The sequence below is a fragment of the Hyla sarda genome, chromosome 1 (genome assembly GCF_029499605.1).
Source record: "Hyla sarda isolate aHylSar1 chromosome 1, aHylSar1.hap1, whole genome shotgun sequence".
Lineage (NCBI taxonomy): Eukaryota > Metazoa > Chordata > Amphibia > Anura > Hylidae > Hyla > Hyla sarda.
Genome location: NC_079189.1, coordinates 304,843,730 through 304,862,944, shown reverse-complemented (window position 1 = coordinate 304,862,944; position 19,215 = coordinate 304,843,730). Strand labels below are relative to the sequence as shown.

General features: G+C 39.3%; 1 protein-coding gene across 5 annotated transcripts in view; it reads left to right on the top strand.

Annotated features, from left to right (window-relative positions):
• SUGP2 (SURP and G-patch domain containing 2) overlaps positions 1 to 19,215 on the top strand; it is a 71,557-nt gene that overhangs the window by 26,029 nt on the left and 26,313 nt on the right. For 2 of the 5 annotated variants that reach the window (XM_056518181.1, XM_056518182.1), the window contains exons 8-10: positions 770 to 831; positions 5,013 to 5,149; positions 5,731 to 5,859. In XM_056518181.1, coding sequence (XP_056374156.1) covers positions 770 to 831; positions 5,013 to 5,149; positions 5,731 to 5,859 — 328 coding nt within the window. Of the gene's footprint in view, positions 1 to 769; positions 832 to 5,012; positions 5,150 to 5,730; positions 5,864 to 6,996; positions 14,146 to 19,215 lie in introns of those variants that run through there. The other 3 variants (XM_056518183.1, XM_056518185.1, XM_056518186.1) reach the window with 3 other exon arrangements.

Sequence of the window (19,215 nt, the reverse complement as noted above, 5' to 3'; positions counted from 1 at the left end):
GTCTCTGCCAGACTGCTGCTAGCAGGACCAGGTGGAGGACCTGTGGTGGGCAAACACTTAGGGGTTAATTTAACACTAATTTAAACATTTTCTATCATATATTACATTTAATAGGTACCATTTTAAAGGGGTTATCTGACCCAAAAAGGAAAGAAAAAAAGGTACTACACCGCTTAGCTAGTACTTGCTTTTATCCTGTCCCCAGTGTGTCCGTAGTATAGACTTGGTGCTCATTTTTTATGATTTTCTGGCTGCGCATCGGCCTAAAACTACATTTTCTGACAGTACTCTCTTCCAAACAGAGACTGGCAAGTACCCTCCATCTTTACCTAAAGCAGGTACAGCCTTATGACATGCTCTCCAAAACCCCAAGGTGCCTGGCTTGCAAGGGGTTGCCGTTGCAACTTGGCCAGCCCAAATTTAGGATGGAGGACACATGACTTTCATCTCCTGCTGGCTATTGCCTACTCCTTCTTTAAAAGGGCACCTCACATAACTTAAATATACAGTATGACATGCCTTGCCATTATGTGATGAACTACCAAAAATTTGGAAAACTGGAATACCCATTTAAGGCAAAATAGTTTTTTTGGAATTTTTTTTTTTTTCATACAGTGCTGTGGGTGTTATACAGTTTTCTGCTCATGAACGTTAAAAATTCCAGATTATGCTTCTATATGCTGGGTTATTGAAATACATGCTGTACTAACTACATTGAAGTAATTGATTTTAACATTTATAAAAAAAATGTAATTTTTTTTTCAAATAGTTCATGATCCAGTACGTATTGATTATGAACGCCCACGGGGACGTGGTTACAACAAAAGAAAGGTAAGCTTTTGAAAGCAAAATCTATTCTTTAACTTGTGAAGAACGCAGCCCATTTTTAATTTTTTTTTTAAATTTTTTTTATTTTTTTCTGTCTCAGCCATTATAAGAACCATAAATGTGTTACTTTTTTTTTTTTTCCATCTTCAGAGACATGATTATACCAAAAAATTATTCATCTGGGGAATTTAAAAACACAACTCTGCAACTATTTTGGGGGGGGGGGGGGATATTGTATAATAAAAATAATAAAATTATATAATTAAAATATATTATATTATTATATTTTATTATATTTAAAAAAAATTATATTAGAACAATAAAAAATTATAACAATCATAAAATATATCATGTAAATATATAGATAGATAGATAGATATAGATATATATATATATATATATATATATACTCTCATGATATATTTTATGATTGTTATAATTTATCCTTTTTTTTTTATTTATTTATTTTTTTTTAAGGGCTGTTTTAGGGCTTGTTTTTTGCACTGTGATCTGTTCTTATCTGTACCATTTTTTGTTTTGATGGGACTTTTTGATTGGTCGGGGGGGGGGGGTTGCGCTGTGTGTGTGGGGGGGGGGGTGGCTTTGTGTGTGGGATTAGGGGTGCTGCAGATTTATTTTTAATGCATTAAGAAATTCTCATTTATTTTTAAGTTATTTCTCCCCCCCCCCCTCCTTCCTCTCATTACCTTAAGGGGGGAGGGACACAGTCAGCCCTGGCGGTCCAGTGGTTAGTATGGTTTCTTCCGCGCTGAATACTGTGTGGCGCAGCGGTGCTACAAACAGATTCCTCCTTCAGTCTTCCGGGTAGCATAGCGGAAGTCCGGTGTGAGGTGGAAACTTGAGACCCGTGCAGACTTGCGACCGCTCCTCCCCTCTGCTCTCCGAAGGTTTCCGAAGTTAGAGCTGGGTGGAGCGGAGGCAGGGCAGAGGATGCAGGTATGCACAGGAGAAAGGAGCCACGTCATCTTATCTATCCCTCCCGGATGACGCAGGTCTGCATGGGAGAAAGAAGGTAGAGCAAGGACGTACACGGCTTGTTTTGTATCTAATTGGACCCCGGACCGGGGCCCAAGCGACCCGCTTGCACCCTACCTACTCATCATTTATTGCTTTTGGAGGTGCTACTCTACATCCAATAGAGAGATATAGATATAGATAGAGATATATATTCATCATATATATTTACACACTTTAAGTCCCCATAGGGAACTTCTATAATTAATGTGGAAGGGCACTGATATGTGTAAAAAGCTGCTATCCTGAATGTGGATAGTGTTAGTGATAGGGTGCACAAGTAACCTGCCACCAGTATATTCTACGTACAATCTTTAGATTGCATTCACTGTATAATGCTATGCTTATTACTTAGTGCTCCACTGACACAGCGTGACTACTCCAGGCTGCATTATTGGCTTAGCAAACTAGCGCTAGGAGGCAGGTATTGGTGCTGTCCATCACCATTTTATACTGATGAGCCAACTGAGCTAACAGTGTATCTAACTTTCTTTAGACACCATGATCGGCTTTGCTCACAACCTCTAAAGGGGTAATGATGGACAGCGGCTGGATCAGTGCTGACAGTCATTAGCGGTGTGTGGCTACAGTTAGTAGCTCATGCTCACCGCTATGAAGCAAGTGCAGCACCTGCGCTTGCTTCATAGTCATTTTAATGCTCCAGGGCGTACATACAGTGAAGCAAAAAAAGTATTTAGTCAGCCACCAATTGGTCAAGTTCTCCCACTTAAAAACGATGAGGCCGGTTATTTTGATCATAGGTATACCTCAACTATGAGAGACATAATGAGGAAAAAAAATCCATAAAATCAGTCTGATTTTTAAAGAATTTATTTGCAAATTATGGTGGAAAATAATTATTTGGTCAATAACAAAAGTTCATCTCTTATATGCCTTTTTGTTGGCAATGACAGAGCTCAAACATTTTCTATTAGTCTTCACAAGGTTTTCACACACTGTTGCTGGTATTTTGGCCCATGCCTCCATAGGGGTGTGAATCGCCAATAATTTGGCGATTCGATTCGAATCGCGATACCAGGGTGGCGATTCGATATATCGCAATATATCGCGATACTGTCATGTTGGCGATATATCGCGATATTCCCTATTAAAAGCTTGGGAAAACTTATTCTAGCTGAGAAAGAACAAGGTCCCGCGAGAGTTGTCCTATGAGTGCGTACGTTCTCCTTCCTGTTTTGTTCTGAGTCTGTAGTCTCGCGGTAGCAGCCTGCGAGTGGGACAGAGCTGATAACAGGTACACTGCCAACTAGTGGTCAGGAGTTTAAGTGTTATAAAAAAAATAAGACAGACAAATAGGACTATGACTCAGTGAGTGAAATACAGTAAATGTTAATTATAATAATTTATAAAAAAAATCGATTCTCAGAATTTTAAAATCGATTCAGTATCGCCGAACAAACAATCGCGATAATCGCGCAAATCGATTTTTTTTCTTACATCCCTATTCCTCCATACAGATCTCATCTAGAGCAGTGATGTTTTGGGGCTGTCGCTGGGCAACACGGACTTTCAACTCCCTCCAAAGGATTTCTATGGAGTTGAGATCTGGAGACTGGCTAGGCCACTCCAGGACCTTGAAATGCTTCTTACGAATCTACTCCTTCGTTACCCGGGTGGTGTGTTTGGGATCATTGTCATGCTGAAAGACTCAGCCACGTTTCATCTTCAATGCTCTTGCTGATGGAAGGAGGTTTTCACTCAAAATCTCACGATACCTGGCCCCATTCATTCTTTCTTTTACACGGATCAGTCGACCTGGTCCATTAGTAATAAAACAGCCTCATAGCATGATGTTTCCACACCCATGCTTCACAGTGGGTATGGTGTTCTTTGGATGCAACTCTGCATTCTTTCTCCGCCAAACATGACGAATTGAGTCTTTACCAAAAAGTTCTACTTTGGTTTCATCTGTCCATATGACATTCTCCCAATCCTCTTCTGGATCATCCAAATTCTCTCTAGCAAACTTCAGACGGGCCTGGACATGTACTGGCTTAAGCAAGGGACACGTCTGGCACTGCATGATTTTAGTCCCTGGCGGCGTAGTGTGTTTATGATGGTAGCCTTTTTTTACTTTGTACCCAGCTCCCTACAGGTCATTCACTAGGTCCCCCTGTGTGGTTCTGGGATTTTTGCTCACCGTGAACATTTTGACACCACGGGGTGCGATCTTACGTGGAGCCCCAGATCGAGGGAGATTATCAGTGGTCTTGTATGTCTTCCATTTTCTAATTGCTCCCACAGTTGATTTCTTCACACCAAGCTGCTTGCCTATTGCAGATTCAGTTTCCCAGCCTGGGGCAGGTCTACAATTTTGTTTCTGTTGTCCTTTGACAGCTATTTGGTCTTGGCCATAGTGGAGTTTGGAGTGTGACTGTTTGAACTTATCAGTATAAAAGATACCTGTCCACACCCTCAAACAGTTGCCATTAATACAGGAAACAAGTGGAGGACAGAAGACTCTTAAAGAAGTTACAGAACTGTGAGAGCCCGAAATCTTGCTTGTTTGTAGGTGACCAAATACATAATTTGCAAATTCTTTAAAAAATCAGACAATGTGATTTTATGGATTTTTTTTTCCCCCCATTATGTCTCTCATAGTTGAGGTATACCTATGATGAAAATTACAAGCCTCTCATCTTTTTAAGTGATAGAATTTGCACAATTGGTGGCTGGCTAAATACTTTTTGCCTCACTGTATGCAGTCTATACTTCTAATTATAAGTCCCAAATGGCAAGGGGGTACATTTATGCACAATGTCATTTAGGGGTTAAATGTTTACAACCATGTTGAAGAAATATAAACCGTGATAATGAATGTTTATTGTGCACTGAATGACTTGTCCACACATCGTGCTTTATTTGTGTAATATTTACATATACCTTTATGGGCTGTGAGCCAACTCTATCTGGCAAACTATCTGTATTAAAACAGCACTACTTAGCCAGATGTGTACCATAAGAACAGATGTAGCCAACAATTATGAAGACCCACCTGCTGAACTGATGGATTCCAGATAGTGTTTTTCTCCAACTACAGTTGACTGGTGGTAGCAAAGTGCTCAGTGGTCTATTGTACAATCTGTATGCATTCTAATTATTTTCTTCCTTTTTTTTTTTCTCTTAAGAAACCAGTGGATTTAGAGTTTGCCAATAAAAAGCTTACCCAACAGAATGTGGGCTTCCAGATGTTGAGTAAGATGGGCTGGCAAGAAGGTGAAGGACTTGGCTCCCAAGGATCAGGAATCAAAAATCCCATTAACGTGTATGTTGCATAGCGACTCTACTGCACAATTTTATACTGTACAATTTTTTTAGGATAATTCCACATCATGTAGTCTACCCACAGCCATGGCTTCACCAAGAGGCCTGTTATACTGCTGGGATCCTGCATAAACATACTTGGAAACTTTAGGATGGCGACTCGCAGCTTCTTTGGTCTGTGATATGTAAAAAATGGTAGGACAAAATATACTACTAAGCTTGCTAAGTAGTGTAAATGTAGGCTTCCCATCATATTAGACTGTGGGGGTCTCCAACACCTTGCTCGTACATCATTGTTTTCAAATGATGATTTATGATCTGAGGACATTTCCAGGACTCCCAGTGTACAGTTTGCCAATAGTGGGAGTCATCCAAGCCCTGTTTACAATTCACTGACAGGTAGTTATCTAGCTTGAATTTCATCTTTAGCGCTGTACTTGCATTTAACTGATATTTCTTAAGCTACAGCTTTACAAAGGAAATTATTTTGTGTTATTTACTATCAAAGTTAAAATAGCCTTTCACTGGCTGTTACATTTTTATGTTTTTTAAATGAGGATCGACTTTTGCCACTTTTTTTAGGGGCACAATCTCTGGTGGAGAGGGCCTGGGTGCTGAGGAAAAGAAGGCTGGCAATTCTGCAAACTTTGATGCGTTTCGTCAAAGAATGATTCAAATGTACAATACAAAGAAAAAAGTTCCAAATAAGAAGTAGGTAAGCATGCAAAACACTCCAATAGTTAAGTATATTTATTTTCCCCATGCTGTGTTAATGGTCCTTTCCTTTAAACAAAAACACTTGTTTGGGATGTGCTTTAAAAAAAAAAAAAAAAAAAAAACTTTCATGTTTAAATAGTGTACCTTTGAGAACACAATCACTTGGTGCCACATTTTGTGTGCCCCCCCCACCCACCCCCCCCTTTTTCCAAATAATGAGGCAGATGCCTATATTCTGAATGCTTTGTGATAGTGGTACTGGATGACATGGTAAAATAACAATTTAATACTTTTGCTTAAAAAACATTTTGAGAAATATTGCTTTTTGCCATTTTCATCCTTCCATTGCCTTTTTGGCCTAGTACTGGCAATGGCCCATTTGTACAGTGCCAAGTTGTGAGCTGTGAATTTCTCGACTGCTATGCACAGTTGGGTTTGCCTTCGTGCAGCCCTTACTTCTACCTTTTAGATTTAATATTTAGTTTTTGTTACTACACATTTCTAGAAGCTCTTACACAAAGGACAATTTTGCGGATCTTGTGTTAGAAAGTGATTGATTTCTGGCTCTTTGGAGCTTGGAGGTGTTGGTTGTAAATCGCACTTTTGGCTTTGCTTTGGTCACCAACAATGTAAACTTTTTTGAACCTTGGCAGTGATTTGCCATAAGTTGAAATTCTGTTTCAGAAAACTACATATTTAATTTAATGACTCACATGTTCATGCCTCTTTATTATGAAGCATTTGCAAGCTGAGCAAAACCCCTAAAAAAGATTCCTTATTCTTAAGGAAACTGCTTTTTCCCATTTGTTATTTTTACCATCAAAATTATTTACAAACTAGCAGTTTGTGTGGTTTATTACAGTTTAATCGGTTTCTTGCTGTTGCAAGAGCTTTGTCGTATTGACCTGGCCAAAATCCCAGTGTGTGGTGGCAAGGTTTTTATTGTAACCAGATAGTTCTATGTTAACCGCTATGCCTTGCATTATGTTGTCATTTGCCTTTTGAATGGTAAGACAGCTCTTGCAGGCCTGGTTGGACTACTTTATGTACTCGTTGAATTTCATTAAGTTTTCAAATATTCAGCCTGTCTTTTTTTTTTTTTTTTTTTTCCTTTTTTTCCCCATTTCACAGGATGGCTCAAGACTACTGAAATCTAGGAAGTCACACTTTCCTGTATATTTAGGGTCTGAAGTAGGACCCTCATAGTTTTCAGACTAGAAAGAGCATCTTCTTGATCTTCTTGATCTTCCTACAAGTTGTTTTGTGTTGTTTTTTTTTTTTTTCCAATGAATGTGCAGGTATATACGTTTCGCCCACTGAAAGTTCTGCCAGTCTAATGCAAGTTGTGATTTTTAATAAACCTTTTAAGAAACAAAATGTTGTATGTTAACTATTAATAAGGGTTTTGGATGTTACTCATTAGCTGTTATAATTTTATTAATGTTGTTTTTAAAGTGTGTTTTAAAGGGGTTTTCCTAATATAGGGGCACTTATAGAATAGTATACAACAGATGTCTGAGAGATGGGGTCCCACCTATGAGACCCACTACTTTCTAAAGATCTAGGGCCCTCCAGCCGGTTTGTTAAAACAGCCAAATGAGCTCCACAGTTTCCTTAACTTAGGAGTTACAAAACCAGCATAGTACCCAGTTTTTTATTTTATTTTATTTTTTTTTTTTTGGACTTCCTGACTACTTCTAGTTGCTGCAGCCTTGACCCACATCTCTCAGACATTTATGTTCAAATGGAATACCCCTTCATGGTTAATTTATGATGTTTTCAGTCTGTCTTTAAAGGGAATTTCTGGAATTTCCCCCTATAGAAGGTGCATGTTAGTTATACATTTATAAGTGTGAACATGTTTGTTAAAGCGGTTTCCAGCTATCATTTTAAAACACAGCCTGTGTTAACTATCCCGTTTAAAGTGTGGCGTGTGGCATCCTAGCGCATTTAAAAGAATTCTTGCACATCATTTGTATTCTTTTATGCACTGGCTGCTTTATAAGACACCCATCTGGGTTATGCATTGGTCCTCCTTTGCCCTTCAGAACCCCAGCAATATGCTTAGCTATCGATTCCACTAGGCGTTAGTCATTCTGAAGTAATATTGGCTCAGGGAGGCTTCTTGCAGTTGATGCAAACTTGATGAAGGTACTGATATTCTCTGAACAAGCCTGTTCTACCTTCTCCCAGATATATTCTTTATAGAATAATACTCTGTCAAGGCCAGGGAAGCAAGAAAAATTTGGTATGTTCCTGGAACCAATCCATAACTTTACAAGCCTTGTGACAATTTGCATGCTGTAAGTGTCCTTCTGCCATAGGTTAAACAGCTTCCATGTTGGTACAGTCTGGCTACAATGCTTAGATGAACCCTACTGTCCAGACATCTAGTCACAGGTTTTAGGTGTCAAGAAAACATACCCCATCAGCCTACACTGTTGACACCTGACAGGAAGTGTTAATCGACTTTTGCTGTTGCACCTCATTCTGACCCTCCCATCAGCACGGTGCAACAGAAATTTGGATTCTTCTTAACAGGCAATGTTTTTTCACTGCTTATGCAATTCATTTTTACTCACTGGCATCGTACCTTTTTGTTCTGAATTGATCTGCTTATAAAGCCCATGACAAGCTTCTAGAACGCCTTAGTTTGAGTATTTGTTGTATTCTGCTGCAGTGCCCAACGCCTGTTTTTCAGAATGGTTTGAAACCCTTCTTTGATTCCTTTATTCGCAAGGCTGTGGAGTCGGTAGATACATGTTCCGACTCCGCAGTTTTTTGTACTTCCGACTCAGTCTCCCCCAGTCCGACTCATCTGTATTAATAGGTTATCTTTGTGTGCTGATCTGCTGCTGAAGATAGGGCAGTGGGAGGATCCAGGAAGGGGCATTTATTATAAAACATGAATTCCCTAGTAGAATCCCATATTCATGTTTAAAGTTTAAGCTAACAATCGGAGTTTACAAGTTTTTATAGCCTTAGCTGAATTGCAGCAGTTTTTCCAATTGTTTACAGCTTCAGTCTTGAACTATTGACCCTCCATTCCCTTCACTTATAAAAATGTCTCTAGTGCTGCAAAAAACATTTACTTAATCCCTTATCAGTGAGAGGCTAGGTTACCCATGGGTTCCGTGTATCAGCAGTATTGCTGCTCCTAATTGTGCGTTGCGTGCCATATAGTGAAGCACATGAAAAGCTTCTTCACGGTCACTTAACGTGTTCGTTTTGCGGTTACGTGAGGCACTGCATGCATTGGTCTTTATTCTTACAGTCGAAGTCATTAATTATAACTTTTTGTGAATTGGCACATTTAAACTTACTTTTATTTTATTTTTTTATTCCAATCTAAATTTAGTAGGAGTCGGTGCATTGTTTGCCGGCTCAGAGTACCCAAAATTTCGTCCAACTCCGACTCCTCGACTCATACTCCACAGGACACCCTTTTGTTGGATGTCTTTCATTCTTCCCTTGATTGCACCATTTTCTATATACTTTTGACACTGTTAAGGACACCCTAAAACGTTGGCCTTTTTTGGAATCCTTTCTTACTAGTCTAGCGCCACAGACTACATTTTTCCTTTTTTTTTCCATTCTTTTATGGAATCCACATACAACTTGCTTGATTTTACATACGGCATTCCAGGGTCATACATGTTATTTATATACAGGGAAGCTACCATTGTGAAAAGACAGGTGTCTCCTAATAAAGCTCCTCAGCAGATATGCTGTTTTATGACAGCTTGCACCTTTCACTTTACATACAGAATTCAGGCTGCTATGAACTCCAGTTTCTGGATTTTATTCCACAGTTTGAAACTGGAACACTACCAGTTTTAAGAGAAATTTGTGGTAGGTATTGATATTAATGTTTTAAAAGGGTTTATAAAACCCCTGTGAGGGTGCAATGATGCTTGCTGCTGCCGCAAGCAAATTGATCCTTTTTGAGGAAAAAAAAATTTATGAAAAAAAAACCCTTGAGGTGCATGGTGGGGATCATTTTCTATTACAAAATGGTTTTATTTTTTTCTAGGTATAGAATGAGTGGGTGGGAGCGATTGCATGGATTGATGTAAGGCTTTCCTGCACCAAGAAAACAAGTGGCTTTTGCAGACAATGCCTGAAGATCTAATGATGGATTTAAATTGTATACATTTAGCGTAAAGTAGTCCCACAAGTTTGGTCTTAGTGTTTATTCCCCCCCCTCTTCCCCGCACTTATTTGTCAACACCCATGCTCTGACATGGATGGACTGGTAAATAGTTCCTGTGCCATTACATGTCAGAGTAGGTGTGGTCTGAATAAGCGCTGAGTCAGGCATTGAACGCCTGTAACTGTATTTTTTTTTTTTCTGTGTCCGTCTGGGTTCCCTGCAACTGTTTATGCACGGAAAATAAAGAAGTCACTGCTTTACAGATCTGTCTGAGTTCCTCCATATCATCTGTGTACGGACTCATACCATTTGTTATCCTCCTGGGGATTTGGGCACTGCAGCGATCAAAGTGGATTCCACCTGTGCTGGATGTTACTTCAATGGTGGATGGTAGTTGTAGTTTGACTGTGCTGACTGCTTCACCTACAAATTGTGTTTTCATGTGTTTTTTTTCTTTTTTTGTCACCATTTAAGCTGTGAACTCCATTGTCCTGTCTTGCAGTTTGAAGCAGCCTTATAAGACTAGTAAAAAAATAAGAAAGGCCATCCCCTTGAGACCAAACCCCTAAAAAAAAAAAAATAGAGAGAGATCAACCTAAAGGAAACAAAGTTGGGAAATTGGTGTGAAAGAATAATGGAAGTATAGTAATAAGGAGCAGGAACAGCAGGTGAAAAAAACTTATGCTTTTTCACAAAAGTGCCTGGCAGTAACTTATTTTCCACTGTTCAATGAACATGTTGAGCCCCCTTGTTTATGGTGTAGTCAATCTGTGTACAGAATGAACATCTATTGTGTGCATGCCAACCTCTGATATTAAACTTGTGAATACAAGCCTGTGTTGGGGTATATCTAATGGGTATACTCGTGCCCCTAGTGGCTGCAGTGTCTTCACTACCCTCTATCTTCTCCCTCTTACACACTTAAAGTGCTCCAGGTTTTTGTTTTGCCCATGTCATGCACTCGCCATCACTATTAGCACAACGCTATTAGTTTCCATTTAGTTCAGTTTCATTACTCTAACTGGGGTATTTGATCACCAGTTTGATTCACAGAATATCTCCCTGCTAAACGTGTCAGAGGAAGTGGTCTGTCCTGTCAGCTGACTTCCTGTAAACTGCAAGATTACATCACCTATTCAATTATTCCTGCTAGCTTTCAGACCCATCCCCAATCTGTATACTGCTGCTATCTGTATGGGGGTCAGGATAGATCATAGATATACACCTCTATTGAGTCTTTGTTCACACATTACATTTCTTTGTGTGCGTTTCCCTTTTCTGCTGTGATTTTCTCAAAATCGCTGCAAAGGTGCTATTCTACAGAAAATATTCAAGTTGCTGTAAAAATGTTTCCAAAGGATTTTGGAAAATTGCAGCTTCCACATCTAAAATGCAGTAAAAAAAAAAAATCGGAGGAACCACATCCTAAAGACTTCAAATCTTCATAAAATACATCAATTGTGATTATGGGTAAAGTTTTTGCCTCATGATATTTCACTTAAAAAAACAAAAAAAAATAAAAATAAAAAACACACTTTGGATAAGAAAATCCATCAAAACTGCTTGCAATGTGATGTCAAGCTGATGGCTTCGGATTGCTGGAATCCTGCCATGTGAATAGGTTGGTCTCATTAGGTAAATTGCTATTTTTATACTCCACCCTTTTCTGCAGAGGTGGTGCATTCTCGTCTCGGAATTCCTCGTCTGGTATAGGTTGTGTACATCTGCACTGCCTATGTCTCCTTTTACCTGATGCAGACTTGTTATCCATTCCATGCATAGAGGACTTGCATAACTATGCATTAAGAGGCATCAGCCTCCCTGCATACCTAAATCCAGCAGAGAAGTTGTTTTGACAGAGAGGGCTTATTAGGCCATCACTGCCCCAGTTCCTGAAAATACTATGCTGCCAGAAGCTGTAGGAGGATGACTCTTGGGGTTGGTTCTTTTCCCTTGTGACATAAGCAGGACACAACTTAACACACCAGCCAGGATGGAAGTGACTAAGCCAAAAGAAGACCTGGAAGTCTCAAGCCCAGTCCAGGTCATCCTCAACAACATACCAACACCAAATTGGTCACAGCTTTGTAAACCTCTGAAATGGTACAAGGGCACCCTTGGCACAAAGATTTACAAGCAGTGACCGGCTTATCTAAGGTGCCAAGATCCAAGTCCGTAGAACAAATGATTTTTTTTTTAAACTTTTTTTTTTTTTCTGGTCTCGATGTTAATATGCCCCCATTGGGCTCCAATTAGATTTGTGTTATTGCTTAAATATGCTATTCTGTCTGGTAGGGAAAATAAATGTTTTAACCCTCTGTGTGCTGCTGTAGGAATAATATGTAAAGACCAGACTTACTAGAAGTCTTATACCTTATTTTTCCTGATTGTACACATTGGAAAGTTAAATTGTTGGTCTGCCGGTCTCACAAAAAACCTGACACCTTGTTCAATATTAACTTATTAGCTGTGATTTTCTAACAATGTTGGAGTTTTATTAGTGTAAAATGTTTGACTTTCAGAATTTCACTCTATTTACCACTGTTTTTTTACCAGCTTTTTCTTTGTGGAGATTTCCAGACATCTATTCACAGAATTTTCTGTGGATGCAATAGTAAATAGGTTGGGTTGTAAGAACATGCACCTTTTTGGGGTTGCTTCTTTTAAGGGCATCAGCCACACTTCATGTAGAAATATCAGGATTTCAGGGTCTCATGTTTGTTTAGTATCAACTTGCAAATCTAATAATCGTACTGAGCAGTCTGAGGCTGAAGTTATGGACAGTGTTACAATATTATGTTCCACACCCTTCTAAACTAGCGGCTGTGCTAGACAACTAATTCCTTTTTGTCACACCCCCTGAAGGTAATAAAGATTCTGGTAAGAATATCCACCTATTATGTTTTGCGTGTCTGACCAAACATGTTTGCTGGCGGAATTAGCTCTCATATGACCAGTTTCTCCCAATGCTGCGCTAAATTCCAAACCTATATCAAAGATTGTACCGAGCCACAGTAATTCAACAGTTATATAAAGTACAATGTTTAGAGTTCTACAAAGTACAAGAACATTCCTACAAGAAACATTGACTTAAACCCATACAATATATTGAACAATTGCACATTTTTGCTATATGGATGAAAGTATTCAGAGACATGCACACACTACACTGACAAGAGTGTGTAAGACATCGCATTCTAAATGCATAGACATTAATATGGAGCAAGCTGTATATATACACTTTGACTCTTCAAACAATGAGAAGGTTCTCACTAGGAAGTGAGGGAGCAGGAAGAAGCCATTGTGAAACATCGTTGCTTCATGCCAGTGGGACGCACCTGGTGATCTCTCTTCCCACAACTCCATGAATAAACATTATTGGATATTATTGAAGTTCGTGCCACCATTTTGTTTTTTTTTTCTACATATTTTTGGATTGCTAAGACTATTGCTTTTGTGGCAGAGCACCACCAGCAGCTCCATGGAAAGTGGCTGCAGGATGTCACCAGTGATCAATACTATAGTAGTACCAGCTATTTCTTTGTCTTACTAGGAAGTAGTTGACTCCTGCTCATATAGCCAAGGCTGTCCTAGAATATTCCCTCTTGTGTTCTTAAATATACTGTGTGCCAGAGAACATGCCTAAAGTATTTCTTTCATTTGAATATTGATGTCCTGCACATATCAGTGTGCTGTTAGTATATTATCACTACTATGGGTGTCTGACTATCCTATGTGATGGCTCCTAGCAGTTGGGGCAGTGTGTCATTTCACATCAAAAGGCAGGATTGAAACACACTTAGGAGGCCCCTGTACTCTAACCTGACCATCGTTTTATCACAAACAGAACTTTATTTTGTAGCTAAAGACAATACATTTACAGTCTGTAGCATTCTAGATCGGGTCCTACTTCCCAGCATTACCCCTTATACCTAATTTCTCTTTACTCTCTAGTATTGTGAAAACTGATTATTTTTTTTTTTTCTCACAATGTTTGTTTTCTCTGTATTACTTTTGTAACCTGTACACTTTCTTGGTAATGACCATTGATGTGGCATGTATAACTTATGTGATTTTATATCAGACATGCTCTCCTTCCTGTGTTGAAGCTTAATAAAATTAGTTTAAAACAGGTGATTTTAATCAGCTTGGTCATTGTCATACCAATTTTGAGTGGCAGTTATCCCTGTCATTTTAAAGTATATTTATAAATTGTCCTGAACTAAAATTAAGGTCCAGTCTCTGCTCTTGGGTCAGACATTTTGTTTCTAAGTGACCAACTGTGTGGCTTACACAAAGACCTTGGGGGAGATTTATCAAAACCTATCCAGAGGAAAAGTTGCTGAGTTGCCCATAGCAACCAATCAGATTGCTTCTTTCATTTTTGAAAAGGCCTGTGAAAGATGAAAGAAGCGATCTGATTGGTTGCTATGGGCAACTTTTCCTCTGGACAGGTTTTGATAAATATCCCCCCCTTTTCTTTTGTGTACACTAAAGGTTCCCATAGACAAAAGTTTGCAAAAACACCTGACTTCTGCAGGTTCAGCCAACACCCTAAAATGTATGGCAGGCTACCAGTTCTCCCCTGTCACATGATGGCAGCAGCTTATATATGAACATTCCACCGTGCTGAACGTTCATGTATATGCAGTGATTGAGAAAAACATGTATTTTGGGTTTGTGAAGGGTTCTTTTCCTGTGTGCAAAACACATGCTTTTTGGATTTTTCTCTGTTCTTTAGACCGTAACCAAGAAATCTACAGAGAAAGTGATTGCTCACTGCATCAGTACAGTATTATAAAAATTTGAATAAGCAAAACTGAGAATACTGTAAACTCAGTAACACATTACATAGTTTTATAAAGATAAGGTAAACAGTTCCCTCAACTGCTAGGCAGTGGGCATCATAGTCTTATCAAAAGGCAACCAAGATATACTGCATACCTGGAAAATCTCAAGCTTGCTTAGTAACAATTGTGGCCTAACTGACACACATATTCACACTAGTGTCTGTAGGAGAAATCTGTGTTGGTGCAGCACTATTGGTTGACCATACTCATTTCTCTCATATGCTACTTGTCACGATCACACCCTATCGGTCCAGCCAAGACATTAGAGAGTGTGTCCTGATGGGGGAGTAATGTTGTATTCCCCAGGAGATATCAGTACTTGGATGGCAGTTCCAGCTGTAGGACTTTCTCATGTCACTCAGCTCTTCTGCATGGGCATCATACTCCACAAGATCAGCAATAAGTTGTTCCTTGTTCTTTTCTGCAGTAGGGATGTCCTTTTCTTGGCACATTAGCTCCAGTGCAGGCTTGGACTGCTTGCGCTATGCCTCCATATTTCCGAGATGAGACAGAGGAGGTAAAACAGGAGATCGGGAGGACAGAACTGTCTTGCACTCTTTTTGTATGTCTTTTAAACCAGCACTGAGCTCTGTCTTTGGAATTTACACACAAGAATATGTATGCAATTTCTTTTTAGTGCTAAGATTTCCTTACAGGTAAAATCCAGCAAGTACTAAAAATCTCTAAATATATCCCGACGCTGCCACCAGTTGTCACGATCACTCCCTATCGGTCCAGCCAAGACAGAGTGTGATGGTGCAAGGGTTAAAGCTGCCAGACCTTTGGGTATCCACTACTAGTCCCAGCAAGTCACCAAATTAACCCTTAGATAAATGTGTTTCCACCAGAGCTGCCTTCAGAAAGGTGAGCTCATATATTTCAAAGACCAGAGCTGATTAAACATTTAATCTGATAAAAGGTATCACAGTGCTATATATATATATATATATATATATATATATATACACATATATACACACACACAGAAACAAATGACATACAGGTACAAAAATATGAGTTTAGCAAGGTGAGTTCAGAAAACAAAAGATGAAGTTCTTACAGCATGATGATATAGCCGTCCTTGTCAGTGAGAGTCCATGAGAGTGCTGTTCTTAGGATGGTCTTGTCAGCTTGTGGCACAGCCTTGAACACCCGGAGTCTAGCATTAAGTATAAAGCCTGATGGGCTGTATTTGTGCGAGGGGCGGAAGTAATTATCGCTCCCTGCAATTCCAGGTGGGGCTTATTGGGAACAGGTGAGGGCGTGTGTATTTAACTTCCCCCTCTCCTACAGGGGCGGAGCACGTGTCGTTTGTGGAACCCTCCCAACCCGCCCTTATCTTATTCCTTCACTATAGTGCATGCCCTCTATAGGCGTGCCCTCATTGCGCGGTTATGGCACAACTCAGACCGCTATGCTAGGGTAACATCTTGTATAGGTATGTAGGCAATCTTTCCTGTCACTAGTACACGTATGGAGCCCCGATCACAAATATTATATATCTGCCTTTTTGGAGGGAGACTCCATTCCCCCCTCCCCTCTGATCCCACCAGGGGGTCTCCTCTTCCTGGCCCCTTATCTGTTTGATTATATGATGGGATCAGAGTGCATGACTTCTAAAAAGCCTTTGACTTCAAAGGAGATGTAAACAAACAGCCAGACCCCCAATAGTCTGAATGATCTCTCACCCATGTCTTGAATGATCCATCAAACGCAGTTATAATTTATAATACACATATAGGATTTTAATAATCAGGCCTTGGGCCTGACACTACTACTGAAACCAAAAGTATGCCACTTAACGTGGCACAGGTAGTAAAGTGATTCTTGGTGCGCAATAGAATGTTAAATGTTTAAAAATGTATCCCCTATCCAAAGGATAGATAAGTGTCTGAACACAGGGTCCAACAGCTGGGACCCACCACGATCTCCTGCACGGTGCCCAGCTCTCCTTGTGCACAGTGATCTCAGCTTTGTGCAAGGAGACTGGCAACCCCTGCACCAAGTGGTGGTCAACTTACCCCCTCCATGTATCTCTAAAGGAAAGCCAGAGATACAGGAGCACTGTATCTCTGGCTCTTTCTTACAGATGGATGAAGGAGTCATGTCTGTAACTGCTTTGTGTGGGGGTTCATCACCGCTCTGTTCATGGGAATAGCTGGGCACTGGGCAGTAGATTGTGGAGATCACTTATCCCCTATCCTTTGGATAGGAGAATACATTTTTTTTTTTTTTTTTTTTTTTTGCACCACAGTACTCCTTTAATTAAAGACAACTCCATCCAGCTGAAGCATTTCATACTGCAGAATCTGAAATTCAATGTTATTTCAGTGGGCTTCTTAAATTTATTTCCCCTTGGCATCCACATCAAAGGTTGATGGATACTCCTTACTGGGGGTGAGTTTGATGCTCCAGGCAAGGATGTAATTAAACTTTCAAGCTTAATGGGAAAGGGCTATATGTATTGCCTTGGTAACAGTGCAAGAAAGTGGAGGGGGAATTATATATATTTATAAAATAATTATTCATTTTTAAATATTAGCTTAAACATACATCAGTGTAAACTGTGACTTAGAGGCATCCAAATTAGCAGGCAGTTAACTCTGGGATGACAGAATCCTACTAGTATTTGTTTTAAGACCATTAAGAAATGTGTTTATATGTATGTGTGTGTGTATGTATGTATGTATGTTTATATATATATATATATATATATATATATATATATATATATATATATATATATATATATATATATAATATATCTCATTCATAAAACTGTTCAGCATTACTGTATTCTTCCCTAGGGGAAACAGTCATGGGCAAAGTTGTTGGTAACCTTCCATTAAAGACAGAACAATCCATAATGGTTCCTGTTATAAAAACTGACAAAAGTAAAAAAAAAAAAAAAATTACTGAAAATTAACTGCTAAAAATCAGACATTGCTATTGACTTGCGGTTCAACAGAAATATATAAAGAAAATTATGAAGCTCTCCTGGACAAAATTTATGGTAACCTAAATTGAATATTCTGACTTCTGCACTTGTCTCTAGGTATCTTGGCTTATTACTCATAAGCAAACTATGCTGCTGTCTTGAGTGTGAAGGGTGCCTTCTCCAAACTGCATATTTCAGCTCCTTCCACAGATGTTTAGTAGTATTTACACCCAACCTCATTTTAAGGCATCTTCAGAATAGCTGCTATTGTGCTTTTATCTGTCTTTTGGTTCATTATCCTGTTGGATGACCCATAACTATAACCTTCCTGGCACTGGGCAGCACATTTTGCTCCAGAATCCCTTGATAGTCTTGATATCATTGTACCCTTTTCAGGTTCAAGACATACTGTGCCGGATGGCGCAAAGCCGCCTCCCATGCTTGAGACTAAGTACAGTGTTCTTTTCTTTGTATGTGTCATTTTTTCATCTGCAACCATAGAGCTGATGTCGCTTGCCAAAAAAATCCCCAGTCTTAGATTATCTGTCCAAGGGACATTCTGCCAGAAGCTTTGTGGTTTGTCAATATGCTTTTTGGCAAATTACAGTCTTTATTATAGAAGTGTTGTCCTCCTTGGTAGTCTTCCATTAAGTCCACTTTGGCTCAAACAGCAAGGGATGGTGTGATCTGACACTGATGTACCTTGACCTTTTAGAGTTCAGTTGTTCTGAGCTTTTTGGTTACTTTCGTATCATCCATCATCATGATTTGTCATCAGTATTTCACTTGTTGCCACATCCAAGGAGGTTGGCTACAGACTCTCGTGGACCTTAAATTTCTAATATGTGCAGCTACAGTAATAGCTGTTACCTTACCCTACTATGCTTGTCTAGTTTCCTTTAAACCTCCTGAGACCCTCTCCTTGGCTTTCTGTGGTCCATGTAAAATGTGGTACACACCATGATACCAAACAGCACAGCGACTACTTTTCACCCTGTAAATAGGCGACTGACTGATTACAAAATACAAGACACCTGTGCTGCTACTTGCGGGATGCACCTTGGTAAACTTAGGGGGAGATTTGTCAAAACCTTTCTAGAGGAAAAGTTGCCCATAGCAACCAATCAGCGCGCTTCTTTCTTTTTAACAGGGCCTCTAAAATGAAAGAAGCGATCTGATTGGTTGCTATGGGCAACTTTTTTTCATTACAGCGGTTTTGATTAAATATCCCCCCTTAGTCCCTATTGTAAACATGTCTCCATTGTCAAATTATTTATCTGTTCTAAGGATACCATCATTTCTGTCCGGGACAGTTTCATTATTTTGTTTTTTAAAATAATTCTGTTGAACCACAATTCAAAATAAATGTCTGATTTTCATCAGTTTTCAGTAAATTTTTATTTATTACT